At 43.4% G+C, this 19,605-nt stretch overlaps 1 protein-coding gene across 1 annotated transcript in view; it reads left to right on the forward strand.

Annotated features, from left to right (window-relative positions):
• LOC146868569 (ficolin-2-like) overlaps positions 1-3,992 on the forward strand; it is a 304,347-nt gene extending 300,355 nt beyond the window's left edge. The window contains exons 6-7 of the mRNA XM_085611372.1: positions 1,633-1,831; positions 3,773-3,992. Coding sequence (XP_085467498.1) covers positions 1,633-1,831; positions 3,773-3,782 — 209 coding nt within the window. The 3' untranslated portion in view covers positions 3,783-3,992. The remainder of the gene's footprint in view (positions 1-1,632; positions 1,832-3,772) is intronic.
• The last annotated feature ends 15,613 nt before the right edge of the window (positions 3,993-19,605 follow it).

The following is a 19,605-nucleotide window of genomic DNA, read 5'->3' on the forward strand; positions in this document are numbered from 1 at the left end:
TATTGTCCCAGAGCAAATGGGTTGGAGGTTAGAAGAGTCACTAACCATAGGATAAAAGAATCCATTCAACTGGCACATGTGGCAGGAAAAAACATAGAAGGAAATCTTACAGAAATGTTATGGTCGTACCACACATCTACCAACAACATATCCAGAACTTCCCCTTTCCTTGCCCTGAAAGGGAGAAAACCTGGATCAAAGTTTTTGCCTAATTGGCTTAATAGGGGAGGACCTGTGGGGGTTGTGGGAAGAACATGTTAGAAGAGAGAGAGACATCAAAAAGAATGTAAACATAGGTGCGACAACAAATGGGAAGTGGGTCAGTGGGTTTTGGTTAAAAAAACAGTCAACTCCAAGCACAAGTTCAACAGATGCTCCAAGGCATTGAGAATCAAACAGGTAAAAACTAACATGGTTATTTTGGAAGCTGATCGTTGCTGGAGTATGGATAGACTAGTAAAATGCCCCTCTGTGCATCCCAACAGCTCTGTAATTTATTTCCTACTTCCCTCCTCTCCTACCAAAGTACTTCATTTCATTAATAAAGATAAGGGAAGGAATTGTGTTGTCATTTATTGTCCTTGGTATTTAATTGCTGCATATTCTCACCAATGTAAAGAAGGTGTAAAGATGTATTGTATGTATTATTAATCGATATTGGTATCCTATAATGGTGTACTTCAACTCTCAGTGACTCTAACAACAGAATTCTCTTTAAAGGCCATTGGAGATCACTCAGGGGATGGGGGAGCCAACAGGATGGGTTAGCAGTTTATAAATATATATCTTTGAGAATATGTACCTGTCAGTGTCTTCTGAATTTTTCAGTTGCAAATACGAATGATATTATGCCACAACAGAAAAATAATAATTAAAAAATGGGGAGCAAGAAGGGGTGGGTGGTGACACATCAGGGAGAAACACATGAGTGGGAGGTGGATGGGAGTTCGCATGGAAAGTCAGCCTGGGGGTGGCAACTCGATGCATGAAAGAATAAACACATTTGAAAAGGAATAATTAATGGAAATGTCTTTGTGGACTGCTTTTTAAAGTAGTTTACATCTGTAAAAAGCCATTTGCAGACACAAATGCTCACGGAGAACCCCTACATCCAATGCCTATGTCTTGCTTTACTACAGTAGCCAATTGCAAAAAGTGGGCTGTCTATGAGCACCTTTCTGTATGCATATCTATGTGTATGGTGTGTATCTGTATGTTGTATATCTGTACACTGTATGCTGTGTGTGGTGTGTGACGAGATGAGACCTCTTCAAACACCTAAGGCTTTCTGTAAGTGAGATATAACAACTCAGAATGAATAGTAAAAATCAAATTTGCTTGGGAAATTAATGAAATAAATAACAAAATGTATGGAAAATTCAGGCAAAGTATAGAAAACAAAATCTATTTATATAAATCATTCTAGTGAATTAACCTTTATTAGCTTTTCATAGTTAACTCCCCAGACAGAATCTCACATTTGAAAATCAGGAGCATTGGGGCATACTGTCTGTTTTTGTGTGTGTTTCAGCAGACATGTATGTGTGAATGCATGTTTGTGTGTGTATGTAAAATCACTGTATTAAAACATTAGTACCATTAAAGAAATAAACTGTCCTCCTCGTTTTACAGGAAATTCCCTTGCTGTTCATCTGAATCAGCCATTCTCAACCAAAGACCAGGACAACGATGTGTATTCAGGCAGCTGTGCTGGACTATATAAGGGAGGCTGGTGGTACGGAGCCTGTCACTATGCCAATCTCAATGGACTGTACCTTGCTGGCACACAAACCACCTACGCAGAGGGTATTAACTGGAGCACGGGAAAAGGGTACTACTATTCCTATAAAACATGTGAAATGAAGTTCCGTCCTTTTAGACCTTTGGCAACATTTAGTTACACTGATTAATCTAAGTCACACCAGCAGTTACTAACTGGAATTGAAGCGAAGTCTTTTCAACAATGTACATTTATTCAAATGAGTCTTTATTATTATAATGGTCTGCCCCACTTTTTTTAATACATAATGAATATTTCTTTAGTTGAAATTAAGTATAATATAAATCAGAAAGATTTCACTGTAACATTGAGTGCTTTCTCTCCAGCACTGCACGACCTCTCTGTAACCCTGAGTGAACTGCCTGAAAACTTTAAAACTTAGAGATACCTTTAGATGACATCCTTCTAAACATGAAAGACTTCAATTTAACACAATGTGTATTCTTGAACCATTTTGCAGGTTTTCTGGAAAAGCTGTGCGTCTATCTGTTAAAACCATGTAAGACATATTTAACAATGAGTTATTTACCTATATCACTCTGTGACTTTTGGTACAGTGTGCACAGTACAGTATGTTTACATGGTAATACTGACAAACCTTCCCTACTTCCCTCTACCACTAAGAACACTCTAATGCTGAGCTTGTAATACCATTAAATACGGTGTGAGACTGACCAGTAAAACGCTGGATTTAGAGCATTGGGTTTTTCATGAATTCGTAGGTATTTCCCTAGAATAACAAGAATTTTACAAATAACATTGTAAGACTTACCCATGGTGCAGAATGACTTTCATGTAACACTAAAGCATGCTCCATCAACAACAAAGATGCCAATACTGAGAAGGAGAAAATGCCAGCCTTCCACCCCACAAACCCAACCAATTGTTGTCCTATTTCTTAGATTGCTGCAATCAGAACAATTTTCCAAAAGTTTAGACCCACCATCTCCTCGATCTATAACAGGGCAGTGTTAATCTGTGCAGAGCCACTGAGAATGGGATTACCTCAGTGGTAGGCAACCTGAGGATAAAGGTGTATGGTGTCTGTCAAATCTTGCTGTTTTTAAGTTTGTAAGAGGCACTCTGGAATAATTTAGCATCCTGTGCACTATGGCTACAACTCATGATTGGATACAATTTTCTTTAACAGGTATGTGACTGTCAGCTGCCATTAATCATTCTCGAGTTTGTAGCCCGCCTGTAATTTATACAAAATCACACAGATGAAAAATATCTATGTTATCGTTTGATGTCTAGAGCTGTTGATTTTGCTACAACACTGCCTTCTGTTTCATGTCTATATGTAGACTGATCACTCCCAGATCCTCCTGCAATACATGGGCTTTGTTTAATTTCAGCCAGGCAAAAAACTCTGCTTAGATTCTGTTCAACATTTTGAAACCCATCACACACTGAATTTGTAATTTCATTATTTTTCTATTCCATTGACCTCAAACTTCTTCTGTTTTCTGACCATCATGCGAAAATATCAAGCTCCAGTCATCTGAGCATTTGTCTTAACAATTATTAGTCTTTTCAACTCTGTATTAAAGCTCTCTTCAGCAGTAGGTTCAGTCTTTTTAATAACACTCTCTGTTTTCCATTACTAAATCATTTGATAAAGGCCTTAGTTTTCTCAAGTTTGTGTTCTGGCAACAGTATGTACCTGAACATTCCTAAAAGCTAAAAATCAGTGGAAAGGTCCTTGGATGGAGCGTCCCAATTCCTTCTCTACAAGAAATGTACTGCCTCATTGGTATGCCCCTCCTGTGCTTCAATCTATTTTCCTCCTTGACATGTTTAATGTTGGATAGAACCACTTTTAGTATTATGACTATCACTCATGAATTGATCATGGAATCATCCTTTAAAGATAAGCTCCATTTCAATTCGTTGTTACTATTCGATGACCACACACAGATTTCACTTACTGTGATGATAGTGACCGTTTCTTTTTTAATTCTTAATTTTCCCTTTAATCTCCTTCTTTAGGCTTACCTGATTCGTGGGGAGGTATTATTAGGGTGGAGTGAAGGGTGCAGATGTTTTGAGGAAGGTTGGTGTGATTACTTACTTGATCATTTTAGTGCATTGCGTAATCTTATCTTTTTTCTGACTAGATACTCATATTCTAACTGCTTATAAGAAATATGTCTGACCTGATTACTGTATCCCTAAAAAACAATTTCAATAAAGAGTTGTTGCAAATCATACATGAAAGCTCTCGCTCATGTTTTACTATCATAGAGTTAATAAAGCCTAAACCCAAATAGTGTCTCCACAGGAATGTCTGACAAACCACGGGCTCATTGCCCTTTCTTGGTTTTACCTTCCATGCTCTGGAACTTTAAACCCATTATTATAGTTTTCAGATCCGTAATTCGACTCTACAAATAGCGCCAAGACATGTTTGCGCTTTAGAAACACACATACATATCTGTGCAACAATTACTTATTTTACTGTAACACTGCATTTGCTCTAGAAGCAAGTGACACCAGGAGATGACTTTTAACCATGAGTAGCTTCCTGTGCCAAAATGGCTTTCGTGTTGCCAAGAGACTTGTTATGCAGTCTGACTTCATAGAGGGTCTTCGCAAAAAATCTGAGATGCTTCACTATGACAAAAACTTACTTTGCTCTACTACCGAGCTGATATAGAATGATAGGTGTAGTTTCACGTTATTATAGAGCTAATTCCTTGTACCACTGAATAACTCTCTTGAGAAACTGAAAGTATGTCTTCTAATATTAATTCCGGCCACATCACTTGTGCTCCTATTTATGCTGTGTGGAGTTATTCATAGTGGAGAAGTCTGTGAAGGTGAAATGGAGCTCGCTGTGAAGGCATGCAGTAGCAATGCCCACAAACTTACATGGCTGTAGGCATTCCCAAATTTACAATTGAAACCCTGCTTCAGAACGGCCACTTCACACCCCATGAGTGTGATTTATGAGTGCTGAGTTTTTTGCACTTGTGGAGGAAATGTCAGCATGTATAAAGGGGTTTGCTCCTGCCTAGAATCCGAATTTGGGGGGATATTAGCAACAACTTGCGATAATTATCGCAAAACGCAGTTTGTTTTTACCACCGCCTATCGCTGGATATTTTTGCGGAGATAACACGCTATTAGCAACGTTTATCTCCACTGTGATAAAATATCCAGCGATAGCGGCGAAATGCCTGAATATCTCTGGAAATCCAGCGATATTCACGCATTAACGCCATGGTGGACTTAGCCCGATATTCACGCATTAACGCCATGGTGGACTTAGCCTGACAATCCACCCCCCATTGAAGAAACAGGTAAGTCATGTTTTTAGCAGGAGTTAAATACTAGCGATAATCGCGCTTAGCGCGACTTTTTTTATCGCTTCGCCTGCGTTGTTAATAGGGGGAAGATATGTTAGCGACTGTTGACAGTCGCTTTTAGTTGGGAATGTCTACCTTGCATGCCATTAGCGATAATAATCGCTGGCATGCAAGCCGACAGGAAAACCGTTCGCTATCACCAGAAAGCTGTCGCTAACGCCTGTTAGCGACAGCTTGCTGATAGAGTGATAAAAAATCGCCCCTTTAGTGGCAAAAAGGGCCGCTAAAGAGGCGATAAAGCCCTTGCTAATATGCCCCCTGGATTGCTAGCTGAAATAAATAAATACTATTGTAAATTTATGTAATTCATCTTTGTGAATAGGGTGCAACTGTTCCCATTGTTCCGCACTGTACACACCAGGTGTTGTGCTGAGTCTGCCGCTCCTTTTTCTCTCCACCAGGGGGCACCAATAAAACTTGCCGATTGTATACCCCTTCAGGCAGGTGAGTGTCAGTGTGATGCAGTACTGCCAGGATATTTCTCATATCCTTCCCAAGTGACGCCTGTCCTAGAACAGGTAAGGGAGAAATTCATAAATGGACAGGGGTATATGAAGGTGTTTTCTTTATGGAGGAGCACTGCATGCCACCCTTTGTCAGAAACAAAACATCATAATGGGGATTGGCTTTGTGCATCTGCCTAAGCCTCATGGGTTTTTACCTTGTGGAATTTCTGCTTGGTAAAATTGAGTCTGATTCTCCCACACCCGAAAAACCTACCAATCCCGAATCAAGCAGACTGGAATTCTAGGTAGTTACAACAAGTACAACCACAGTTCATTGGGGTAACACGTCGGTAGGTAAGCAGTGTGCGACCATTTTGTTTAGTTATTTAGTGGCTCCCTGAGCCCCGAGAGCCGACGGGCTCTAGGTTACGCACCTGCGTTGTTACGAGAGGTACCAGACCTGATATGATTTTAACAGCCTACACTAGCAACCCTACACTCTTCCTACTCCCTGCTGACAAGAGGCAACAACCTCGAAACACGTGTCCAGGGATGGCTAACGCTACTCTGACATGCACGCACCACTGAGCATAGGCGTACCCGCCGACGCTGACTACAGGGACCACAGTTCATTGGGGTAACACGTTGGTAGGTAAGCAGTGTGCGATCATTTTGTTTAGTTATTTGGAATTCTAGGTAGTAGTAGGTCTACTCTGCCCGACTCTTATTCGTGTCCCTAACAGGAAACACAAGTTAGTCTCAATGGGTGAGTGGCATCATGAACTCCCCACTCTAGTAGCTTAAGTGGGGGTAACCACTTTAATTTGATTAGTTTTACGTTGGCCTCTGTAGAGCTGCCAACAAAGCTCATAAAACACCGTAAGGACAGGACAGGTCTAAATGTGGGGGCTAGTGCTACTATGTGAGCTAAGTTCAGTCAAGGAGAGATACGAAAATGATGCAAACAAAGAAAAAAAAGACAGAGAGAGCAGCAAGCAGTAAGTGTAGGAGAAAGGCAATTTAGAAAAAAAATCTGTGATGAAAGAAAGAATTGTGGTGGTTAAAAATTGTAAAGGAAGAACTGGAGATAAAAGGAAGGGTGAAAGTAAGGAAAGTTGCAAGGGTGGAAGGTAATATGAAAGGAAGGAAGGAAAGGTGAAAGGCAAAGTGAAAGGAAGTAAGGGTGGGCCAAAAGAAACACGCATTTGCAATGCAATCGGTCTCACATTTGAGTTAGAGCTATTGAAGGTGGAAATGACAATATCTTGTATCCATGTGTTTTGGTTTGGAGTGGAGTGGATATATGTGGTTTGGAGTGGAATTATGTGGGTTGAATTGGAATTGTGTGGGGTGGAATTGTGTTGTTTATAGTGTATTTGTGTAGTGGAATACATAGAAACGATAGAAAGGAAGACGGATAGGAAGTGTGTGCATGAAGTGGTGATGAACACCAGACAGGAGCAAAAAGAGTGTGTGGAATTGCAAGATGAGAGGGGGTAGTGAGTGTGTGAGGGAGAGATGAGAGGGGAGCGGGTGTGTGGGGGAGAGATGACAGAGTTAGTGGAAGTGTGATGTAGAGATGGGTTGCATTGGAATTGTTTATAGTGGGATTGGGTGGTGCGGTGTGGACTTCAGTAGTGGAAATATACACACGGTGTGCTGTGGAATTATTTGGATAGTAATTAAATGATATTTACTATAGTGGAATTATGTAGAGTGTGATTGTGTGTTATGGAGTTAATTATGTGGAGTGGTGTCTGGAGTTGAATTGTGTAGTGTGGGACCAAACAGCACCACAGTTGAAGTACTATGCCGTCAGTGGTCCTCAAATCACCACGGTTATAAAACGGAGATTTATGGGTAGAAAGTAATGAACTTCTAAGTTTTGGGCTTTAAAACGTGTCGCAGTGTTAAATCTTAATAACACTACATTTGTTTAAAATGAACCAATCTAAATCATAAGCAGCATTATCCACCACCGCAGATAAATAGTAAACTATGACATTGTAGGATGCCTCACTGATGCCAGTAAGTTAACCCCCCCAAAGAACATCAGTTTGAGTGTGCTTGAGACCGCTTTTTGATAACTGCAACTCGTTGCCTCCAAACAGGCAAACTCATAAACTAACTTTTGCTAGACAGCGAACAAAATGATGCAGTAGAAGTGCTTTCATACTATGAAACAAGCATTTGCAATGCAATAGGTCTCGCATTTACGCGAGTTTGAGCTATTGGCATTGCAAATAATAACGCTTTTTCTTTTTCTTTTAAAAACATAAATAAAATGTGTTATTTACAATGCCAATAGCTGAAACTCTTGTAACTGCGAGACCTATTGCTTTGCAAATGCTTGTTTTAATGGTGGCTTTTGTTGGACCTGCACGTACCTAATTGTTTCCCAAACTGTTTGAAATGGGTTTTAAAATGTTTAGAAACATAATCAAAATGTTGACGTTGCTTTCTCCAGAGAAAGAATGGGTACATTTTGGTAGGGTAGAGGCCCTTGACACCCCATAAATTTACTATTGAACGGCATAATGCACCCCCTGAATATAGCATAATGAGAGGCAATAACCGGGGGCGTAGTTGGGCAATAAGATGGGGAGTGTGGGGGGGCCGAGGTGTAAGCTCAGGTTTCCCAACAATCACGCTGGTTAAAAATAAATTATATGAGAAGCCGGGCAGGAGGGGCCTTCAGAGGCAGTAGGAAGGGAGAGGAGTGCAGATTGAGAGGGGTACCTCAAAAACACAATATTTTGTAAAATAACCATTTCTAAGACCTTTAACCCCTTGCATGCCCGCCCCTTTCCCCGCCCAGTGCCGCGCCTTTCATTAGCGGGCGGAGTTCATGACGAGCTGGACTCGTCATGGGCACAGCGCCACCGCAGCCCATGACGAGTCCAGCTCGTCATGGGCACTGAAGGGGTTAAAAGAGAGTTGTGTGTGTGTTTCTTTGTCTGCATGTGTATGTGTATGTAAAAATCTCAAGTGAAATCTGACAAACACCTCCTCACCCTACCCGACTTAAAGCACCTATACACAACTATTTACTACAGGATACATTGGGGGTGTAAGACCCTAAACTCCTCCCAACCCCCCGAAACTATGCCCCTGGCAATCACACACAGAGGACAGTGAATAAACAGAGCAATATAAAGAAATAGCAAATAAACGCACGGATAAATTAGTGGGGTGACCTCTTTTTGGATGTGTCCATAAAATTAACCTTTTGTCCTAACTTTTACCCTTTTTCCTGCAAGTTTAGAATCCTGCCCTGAATTTCTGGTCATCCTAGTATATTCCATAAAACAATAGTGGTGGTGTCGCGCTAGTGGCATGTAATGTAACCAGGGCCATCGCAATTACGAGATTATGCCACCACTCCGATTTTCGAATAATTATTAATTTGCCTCATTTCCCACATAATTCATCATCTACTGCATAATCTGCAGATTTTTAACAAAAAAATGTTTGTTTTTAGCTCAAACTGTTCAAAAGCTTCTAAATAAGCAGCAACACGTATTGTCCTTTGAAAAGGTTGACTTTCGGTTGCTTTTTTGCTCTGTTCGGTTGCTAAACTGGTACTAATGAGTTGCAACTAATGCCCAAACAGCTAAACAAGTTTAAAAATGACAAAATAATGAAGTAATACTATCCCAAAATGTGCCGCATAATTTGCCTTTTGTTGCCACATAATTTTCTCGACCCTGATACATAATGTGGGCCTCTTCTGCCACATAATCCCTGGAGCCCAGTAACTTTAGAAGATGGTCCGGTACTGAAGCGCCTTTGAATTTGTGGAGGGGGAGGGGAGTGGAGGAGGCGACCGGAGGGAGAGGCAGCCGGCTCCTCTCCAGCAGAGGCGATAGAAGGGGGAGGCGAGAGCATGGACCCCTGACCCACCCCAGTATGTTCACCGTCAACATCTCCTCGTCCATGTCCTATGGCCAGAGTCCGTGGCCCCCACCCCCAACAGCGCCCGGTGGAGAGGGGGAGAGAGGTAAGGGGTGGGAGAGAAGAGGGGGAGAAAAATGGGTAAACGAGTAGGTGGGGCAGTCTGCCGGGTTATGATAGAGGGCAGATGTAAAGAGTGTGTGCCAGGGGGAAGGAGGCGCAGGAGGTCGATGATAAACTGATGAAGAGGGGAGATGACAAGGGGGGGCAGGAGTGGACAGTGGTGAGAGAGAGAGCTAAGGTTAGGGTACATATTACGAGGAGGTGGAGTTATTAGGAGTAAGAGAGGTGGAGGGAAGGATGGCCAGGCGCTGGAAGGATAAACAAGGGGGTGGACTAGAGTGAGAGGGAGGTGGGTGAGAAGTAATGATGGGTGGGAGGTAACAGAAGAAAGGGGGAGGTAATGGAGGTGGGGGGACAAGTAACTCGGAGGGGCCATCTGCTCATCACAGCAGGCTAGCGCCTTGGGTGGTCTCTCTCCACCGCCCCCCCCCCCTTCCCCGGCGCAGTGACACATACCTGTGGGGGGGGTGACACGGCACGTTTACGTGCTAGCAAAGTCTGGTTTGGATCTCAGAGCTGTGCACGAGCCGAGCCGTAGACCACTTGCACAATTACAACAATCCACGTAAAATATGATAAAGAGTCTTCAAAGTTCAAAAAAAAAAATCTTTAACCTGTGGAAGATTTGACATTAACAGGGCACGTTATAAGACTGCTCTGGGAAGCACTTATTAAAAGTGATAGTTTTGTACAAATGGTAGTCTGAACTCGCACATTCTCAATTGCTTTCATGCGTAACGGTGATAACGAAGAAAAAAGAGTTTTGGTAAAAATAATATTGTCCTAAAATCCCACAATGTAAGCAGGGAAGCAGTTGTCTATCTATGTTTTCTGATTTCACTCTGTACAAACAGCCAGTAAGTAGGTTTCTGTTTTGTGTTTTAACCTCTTAGTGCATTCTTCTGCAGTTTTTTAAATATAGCGGCCACAAGTATTGGAGCGCTTTACCTGGGTATCAGTTGCATTACACAACTATCCATGCATTGTTTATAGCCGGAGGAGATGAAGTGACTTGCCCAAAATCACATGATGTTGAGCCGATGCTGAGATTTGAACCTGGCAGCTCTGGCCTTAACACCAAACCGTGGGTAAAGGCAGGCAGGCAAAAGCCACATCAAGGCTCAGCTTGGTATGATCTCGCGGTTACAACAGCACTTTGAGCCGAGCCAGAGCCAGGCTTCATGTTCGAGTCTGGCGAGTGGTCTTCAGTCAGCCCATGCTCTGCGAAGCACGGTGCATCCTGGTACTTGTAGTTCCCGGTTAAACTACTGGCTAAAAACACAGCCTTGCTAGCTAAAAGTTAAGGATTCTTTCTTTGAATAAAAGAGAGGCCTGTATCGTTCTTTCCTTCTGCCACCACCTAGAAGATAAATTAACAGATTATAATTTCAAGTTTGCAACGTGGATAGACCCCCAAGGGCGCCTCGAGCCCAAAAGAACGGATGCTAGCGCTACAGAAGGCGCTAAAGAGCAGATCAGAGACAGGCTCAAACATCCTGTGATTCTGGGCAAATCACTTAATCTCCCCATGCCTGAATGTGTCCTTGTGTAACATAACCGGTGCTCATGTAAAGTGCTCCAATACCTTTCGGTCAAGTTCGCGCTATATAAATGTGCAACAAAAAAAATCACTTATCTTCCCGTGCCTAAAAATGAATGTGTCCGTCTGGTATGCAACTGGTGCTCATGTAAAGCGCTCTGATACCTTCGGTCGAGTTCATGCTATACAAAACTGCAAAAAGTAAACAAAAATAAAGGTTTTGTGAGTAGGAAATGAAGACAGTTGACATTTTTCGCCTGGTTCTGAGCCGGTCCCTTCTCACTAGGTGTTGCCCCGCCAGCGCCGTTTCATGCCAGAACACATCTGGTTAGACCGGTTACCTACTTTCGGGCTTCTAAGCGCGCCGGCCTCAAAGCACCAGACGAGGCTCCTGTGGAGTGAACCCCACGTGGGCAGCACAGCAGAGTTCGAACTTTTAAAAGATCCTCCAAGAATCCAGGAACATACTTCAGGACTTCTTGAACACTCTAGATATCTGGAAATAATGCAACATTTTTTAATATTCACCACGGGGAATATATTTCTCCACAACACAAACAAAACCTGTTCCTTTGCTGCCCCGTTAATTAAAGGTTGTCCCCAGCCCAACAAGCACGGTCCGCTTTCACTTTCGTCCATCGTGAAAGCTTTCTTGTCTTTATGGGGCCATGTGTTTGAAACACATGGCCCCATAAAGATAACGACGCACGGAAGGCAGACGAGCCGGTCCAAATGGTACGGCTCAAAAAGCCGAACAAAAACATCACTACCAGCTCTTTTCCAATGGCTGGCCACCATTTAGCATAAACGCGGACGCCAGCCAATGGAAAAGAGGGGCAGGGCTTAAAGCCCTTTACGCAAATTACCTCAAAACGTTAAATCTCGCCAGCGAGACTGCGCATGTGCGCAGCCCACGCAGGCGAGACCTAGCCCACGGAGGCGAGACCTAAAAAGCACTAAGAGATCAATGACAAGCAAACAAGGCATAAATTAAAGGACCTGTGCGGGCAACAGCTGAAAGAGCGGTGTATGGGAAGTAAAATAAACTGTTGACACTTGAATTGCAGCAGGGTTTACACTTTACTGGCAGATGTTAGAAGTGGATGGGCAGTGACAATGAACAACAAACTAGTCGGCTAATTCCAGAATTTAAAATGCACCAAGTTCTCATCTTATTATTGATGTATGAAATGAGCTCACAAGGATAATGACCCAACGACTGACTGCCAAGTGTCACAACAGCAAAGATGCATTTTCTACTCATACTGTAATTAATCTTCCCATAATAGGATCTTCTCAGATGGAGACAATCTGTAAAACCTAACAATTAAACACAGGAGCAATCAATTGGAGAGCGCAGTGACTGGGTACTTCTGAATGAAGGGGCCTAGCAGATACTTTAACATGTTTCTAACGGCCGGAAACCAAAAGTGAATTAAATAAATTACAAATAGAGGAAGACCAAATAAAACAATACTAATCGTAATTTTTTTAATTTGCTTTTTGGCAGCTCTCTGTAGCGCAAACTTGCTCCGAAGGTATTGGAGCCCTTTACATGAGCACCAGTTACATTTATTTTTGATAGGCATGGGAAGATTAAGTGATTTTTCCAGAATCACAGGATGTTGAGCTGATGCCGAGACTCGAACTTAGCTCCCCAGCTCCAAGGTCTACAGCTCAGGCAGGGGCGTAACAAAGGCTTCCATGGTGCAGGGTGGCCCCCAGGCTTACCTATACTGGCGGGAGGCCCCTGAGCCTCCACTGATGTGAGTGTGAGGGGCCAATTCAGCATATCTCGCAGGGGTCCCCCTCAAGTTTTGTTACGCCACTGAGCTCAGGCCGTTACACCACATCCTCTCCTTTCTCTAAATGTGCATTCTCCATGAGACTATCCCATGTCCTTCTCTTTGGAAGTAAAGCAGCAGTGTCTGAGTGATCGCATAGAGAGATACCCACGAGTTGGAGGAGTGATAAACAAGGTGCAGCATTCAATGTGTTTCATGCTGGAAGAGGGGAATCAGAGCTTTGGGATCCCGGCAGTAGCTTTTCCAGCTGGGTTTCTCTTCACAATGGACTGACACAATATTTCATTTTGTGCATTCTCCTGGTTCATATTCTGTCATTTAAGCAGCTCTATTAATCATTACCGCATTCACCCAAGAAAGCTAAAACTGTTCTGAGGGCTTAAATTCGAATAAAGTCATTCTTTTTAGTACTTCATCTTGGACAGTGTTATCATTACTGGCCCCACATTAAAGCAGGAGGCGGGTTGGGAAACTCTACAGCTAATTTCTTGGTTTGGTATCGGGAGATCAATTAAAGTTCATCGGGTCAAACTACCTGAAGTTGTAGTCTATGTTAAACTCGATAAATCTATTTTTCATAGGGCGCTAACACTTTCAATTCTTTGCATAAACGAATCTTGTGTCCAATTATGAAATTCATACTGCTTAAAAGATGTTAGCAAAACATAAAGTGACATAATAACATTCAGATGGTGTCTGTAACATACTGCAACACATTACAGCACCAAAACTAGGCCTGGGCGGTAAATCCTGCTCCGCTCGCGGAATTTGGGTAATTTTGCAGTCTGCGGAGAACGCGTAATTGCCAATAATTCCGCAATCCGCGGCTTAGCAGAATTTTTTGCTTGTTCGCGCTTTCAAAATGCGTGTTTGCGAGATATTCCCCCCGAGCACGCAAACAGCATTCGCGAACAGGAAGAAAGCGCAACTACGCAAATTCCGCCCACCCCTACCCGAAACCCATTACAATTGTCGACAATAAGAGCTGCTTTGCATAAATGTTATCAATGCATGCATCTCAATTAAAGCACGAAACTGGACCTCACAGCCAAATGCACAGAAAAACAATTGTTTGTCGATTTTAAAAGTTTATTTATGGGCACTAAAAGTGGCAAAAACACAGCGATTATTACGCGCTGCTTTACAGTTGGAGTGCTCTGTGGGACTGGATATTGATTCAAAAAGCAGCCGTCATTGCTGAAGGCAGCTTGTGCCATGCTGCTTTAAAAAGAAAATGCTAATATATTATCAAATACAGCCCATGTATCCTCACATCGGGTGAACACGTTTTGTAGCCAAAGCGTGTTTAGGCAAAAACAAACCAACAACAATAACATAAAACCACTCAAGCAACGTGCGCATCTCTGCTCGTTCCCGCGGCAATACTCCATGGGAGTTTACTTGTAAGGAAAGGTGGGACATGCACCAACCAACCATTAGCACACTTCCATTTTTAAATGACACACACAAAAGTCAATCCTAAGCAAAGGAGGAGTCAGACCCCCACAAAGCACATACAACAGAGCGCTGTTTAGGCTTGACGTAAAAAGGAGGTGAGTGCAAGGACAAATGGTTGAAAAGCTGAAAGGATGCATGAAAGGGTCAAAGGTTCAGTTTGTGAAAGATGTAGAAAAGAGGGAAGGGGAAAGGGTTTATAGAGGGATAGATAGGTGAATGCTGGAAGGGTGGAACGATGGTTAGATTTATGAGTGAAGGGAATGGTCATTGGATGGATAGATTAAAAAAAGGAACGGTGAAAAGGTGGATGGATACATGAAAGGATAGATGAATGTGTGAACAGATGGATGAATGGAATTTCAATGGATGGTTAGAATGATGCTAAGGATGGATGGAAGGACAGAAATATGAATAGATGATGGATGAATGGAATGGTGGCAGGCTGGATGTATACATGGGCGCACGCAAAGGGGGGGCACAGGGGGCACTTGCTCCCCCCCCCTCTCCATCTCCCCGATCTCTCCCACCCCCAGATCCTGGATCTTTCACTTTTATAGAAATTTCAAGATTGACCTGCACTTATAATACTGGTTGCATAATTTTGAAATTCATGCCCCCCCCCTGAAAAAATATCTGCAGACACTCCTGGATGTATATATGAGTGGCAAAATGAGCGGAACTATTCTAGGGAGGGTCGTACTGAATTGCTTCACCTACTCAAGGAAGAGTTTTAGTAGAGGGTATTTACATTTTCTGGCTGCTCTCTTGCTATCTCTTTTAATCTCTTTTGCCCCTTTTCTTTTTCATACATTCACATTTTCTCATTCATACTCTTTCTGTGCTGCATTCACAATTGCTTACAGATTCTCATATGCTGTTTCCTATTGTTCTGTTCTTGCATTCTTACGCTCTCTCTACCTCTCCCACAACACTTCCTAAGACTCTCAATCTGTACCCTTCTCACACCCACTTTCTCACTTCCCTTTCCTCCCTCATTCCTTCCTAAACTGAAAATCTTTTCACCTCCACATTCGTTCTCCTCCCACACATCTAACTCTTTCAAGCCTTCCCTCTTTCAAGACCTTCTTACCCTGTCCATAATTTCCCTCTTACAGCATACGTGTCTTCTCCCAGTCTCGCCTTGATGACACTCTTTGCTTAATCCCTTATACTCTTCCTCTCCTTAGAAGGCTTCCTCATCTTCTTCTGGGGATGGAAGAAGGATCGCAAACATGGGTTCAGGGAGGTCTATTTTGCAGCATATACTATGGCAGGCACAAACTGTGAAATATGTTTAAAAATGTTCTGCACAACGAATGTGCCATATGTGGAAAAATGACAGTCTTCTCACTGGATGAGTAAATGGCCAATGCACAAGAAAGTGCAATGATGGTACGTGCCACACACACACACACCAGTCGAGAAAAAATTCCCTAACTGGGGAGGTGGGCCCATGCTTGCAGTTGGGTCATGAATACCTAAGTCCTTAGGGAATTGATGCAAGAGAAACCTTGAAACACCTGAACATCTCCCTGCTCATATCCCTTTTTTATAATCACCCTGACTATCCCAGAAAGCATGACTAACATCTGGCCAGTTTAACAAGGGATTGCCCCCAAAGAGTTGCAGCTATAAGTGCTGTAGATTACATGTACGATTAAGAACCATCTCAATGGCCGTTAAAATCAACTTTCAAAAGATGAAACGCGCTGTCATTGTTGCTTGAATCTGAACCTATGACTGATAGCGCTGTACGGGTATCTGGTTGCATATTGTAGGAAAGTGTCCTTTTTGTATGGACAAGCCACACGTTTTGCCCCAATGCTAATGGTTATTACTCTGATGCACTTAAGTCTGCTGCCCAGACTCCAGTGCCAGTGCTCTCTCTCTAAAACTGGTATGTGTGAATTGGTAACCTCAACTGGCAAAGGTGATCCAGCGGTAATTACCTGGTAATTTCAATATTCAAAACCTCAAATCCTATTGTTTACCGCTGTAAAGGGTAAAATGATGGACCTTTTGATGACCGTGTTTCACCAAAGAGGAAACTTTACATGAATATGAAAATTAAATGCAAACAATATTAGAGGCAATAATGAGAGTGGTGAGTTCTTTTAAAGGGTTTTATTTTAAGACAAATATTAAGGTTCTCTGACTCGTTATTCATTAGTCAAATATCAATCAGGTTACAGAATTGAAAAATAGGAAAAATAGCATTAATGCAGAACATATTACAGTCTGCATATAAGCATCACATATAGGAAGGGAAATGTGGCGCAAATTGTCAGTCAAAACTCTTAAAGAGTTTCTAAGAATAAGAGTAAGTCTTGCAAGGTTAATCAATAATTAATAATGGCAAAAATCTATCATAAAGAGAAATAAATGTATAGGACAAATACATCTTTTCAAAAGCAGTTAGTTAAAGCATGAAATGTAAAGTTTAGCACCTAAAATCTAAATCTGTTCTGATCCTTTCAGGTCTCTCTCTGCCTCTGCCTCGCTGTGCTAGTCTGTGTCTCTGTCTCAGGCTGCAAAATATCCCCCACAGATGCAGCCCCTCCTTCCTTCTCCTCCCTGTCTCTGTGTCCACACAAATTTGGTCTGTAAGCAGATCATATTTGGCCAAGCTCAAAAGTTGTAGTGCTGATGTCTGTAAGTAGCTTCTTGGAGCAGCTTGACAGTTCTCATTTATTGTTTCAGCAAATTTTGGCTCCTTGTCACCTGCTTGCCTTCAGGGTGGCTCAAACAGTGTGGCATCCTGTACTTTTTCCATGCATTTTGACCACTCAGGTGCTGAAAAACTCTGACGGAGCACCATCAATTCCTTGCACTTTTCCAATCCAAGCCTTTCACTTTTATTCTCACTTTGATCAGATTCAGATGTTTGCAAATGATTTTTCAAGGGACCACTGCAAACTTTTTGGATTCCCTTTCAGCCAGCTTTTTCCTACCTCCACTCGTAGGCCCAGAGCACTAATTTCTTCTTCAGAGGCTGCATCTGACTCTTTCACCCTTTGGACACCACTTTCATCTGAGTCAGTTTCCACTTTTTGCTTTTCCAGTGCCACCTCAGTTTTCTCTAGTGCTGCTTCAAACTCTCTGTGTTCCCTTACAGCTTGACTGAGCCTCTTCTGTGGACGTTTGACAACTGCTGGCATCTTTATTTGAAGAGGAGCTGTTTTATCAGGGGGACACAGGACCATACGTGTGTAAGAGGCATGCACCCAATTTGGAAGGCCACCACATTTCACAACAGTCTTTGCCAGGATCCTTTGGAACAGGCCTTTCCATTTCACCAAACAAATGATGGACGGAATGCTGACAATGCATACATTCTCCCCCAGTCAAGAGATCTGGGTTAAATCCATCGTTCTTTTGCCCACTACACCACCCCAGTTCAGACATGGCCATATGCAAATCAGTCTTGACCCTGTGCCTCATGGGAACAGTCCAGCCCGAACTGCCAAGCCATGTCTTCCCTGGACCGGAATCAAGCATCCTAGGACCGGTTTCTGGCTATCAGCCGTCATCAGCCAGGATAGCTTGACTCCAGTGGTGTAGTGAGCACGGGTCCCACGTCTGGGAATACCCATCCCACTTAGGGCGAAAAGCGTTACAACAAACAAATGATGGACGGAATGCTGACAATGCATACATTCTCCCCCAGTCAAGAGATCTGGGTTAAATCCATCGTTCTTTTGCCCACTACACCACCCCAGTTCAGACATGGCCATATGCAAATCAGTCTTGACCCTGTGCCTCATGGGAACAGTCCAGCCCGAACTGCCAAGCCATGTCTTCCCTGGACCGGAATCAAGCATCCTAGGACCGGTTTCTGGCTATCAGCCGTCATCAGCCAGGATAGCTTGACTCCAGTGGTGTAGTGAGCACGGGTCCCACGTCTGGGAATACCCATCCCACTTAGGGCGAAAAGCGTTACAACAAACAAATGATGGACGGAATGCTGACAATGCATACATTCTCCCCCAGTCAATAGATCTGGGTTAAATCCATCGTTCTTTTGCCCACTACACCACCCCAGTTCAGACATGGCCATATGCAAATCAGTCTTGACCCTGTGCCTCATGGGAACAGTCCAGCCCGAACTGCCAAGCCATGTCTTCCCTGGACCGGAATCAAGCATCCTAGGACCGGTTTCTGGCTATCAGCCGTCATCAGCCAGGATAGCTTGACTCCAGTGGTGTAGTGAGCACGGGTCCCACGTCTGGGAATACCCATCCCACTTAGGGCGAAAAGCGTTACAACAAACAAATGATGGACGGAATGCTGACAATGCATACATTCTCCCCCAGTCAAGAGATCTGGGTTAAATCCATCGTTCTTTTGCCCACTACACCACCCCAGTTCAGACATGGCCATATGCAAATCAGTCTTGACCCTGTGCCTCATGGGAACAGTCCAGCCCGAACTGCCAAGCCATGTCTTCCCTGGACCGGAATCAAGCATCCTAGGACCGGTTTCTGGCTATCAGCCGTCATCAGCCAGGATAGCTTGACTCCAGTGGTGTAGTGAGCACGGGTCCCACGTCTGGGAATACCCATCCCACTTAGGGCGAAAAGCGTTACAACAAACAAATGATGGACGGAATGCTGACAATGCATACATTCTCCCCCAGTCAAGAGATCTGGGTTAAATCCATCGTTCTTTTGCCCACTACACCACCCCAGTTCGGACATGGCCATATGCAAATCAGTCTTGACCCTGTGCCTCATGGGAACAGTCCAGCCCGAACTGCCAAGCCATGTCTTCCCTGGACCGGAATCAAGCATCCTAGGACCGGTTTCTGGCTATCAGCCGTCATCAGCCAGGATAGCTTGACTCCAGTGGTGTAGTGAGCACGGGTCCCACGTCTGCGAATACCCATCCCACTTAGGGCGAAAAGCGTTACAACAAACAAATGATGGACGGAATGCTGACAATGCATACATTCTCCCCCAGTCAAGAGATCTGGGTTAAATCCATCGTTCTTTTGCCCACTACACCACCCCAGTTCAGACATGGCCATATGCAAATCAGTCTTGACCCTGGCTGATGACGGCTGATAGCCAGAAACCGGTCCTAGGATGCTTGATTCCGGTCCAGGGAAGACATGGCTTGGCAGTTCGGGCTGGACTGTTCCCATGAGGCACAGGGTCAAGACTGATTTGCATATGGCCATGTCTGAACT

The sequence above is a fragment of the Triturus cristatus genome, chromosome 1_2 (assembly GCF_964204655.1).
Source record: "Triturus cristatus chromosome 1_2, aTriCri1.1, whole genome shotgun sequence".
Taxonomy (NCBI): domain Eukaryota; kingdom Metazoa; phylum Chordata; class Amphibia; order Caudata; family Salamandridae; genus Triturus; species Triturus cristatus.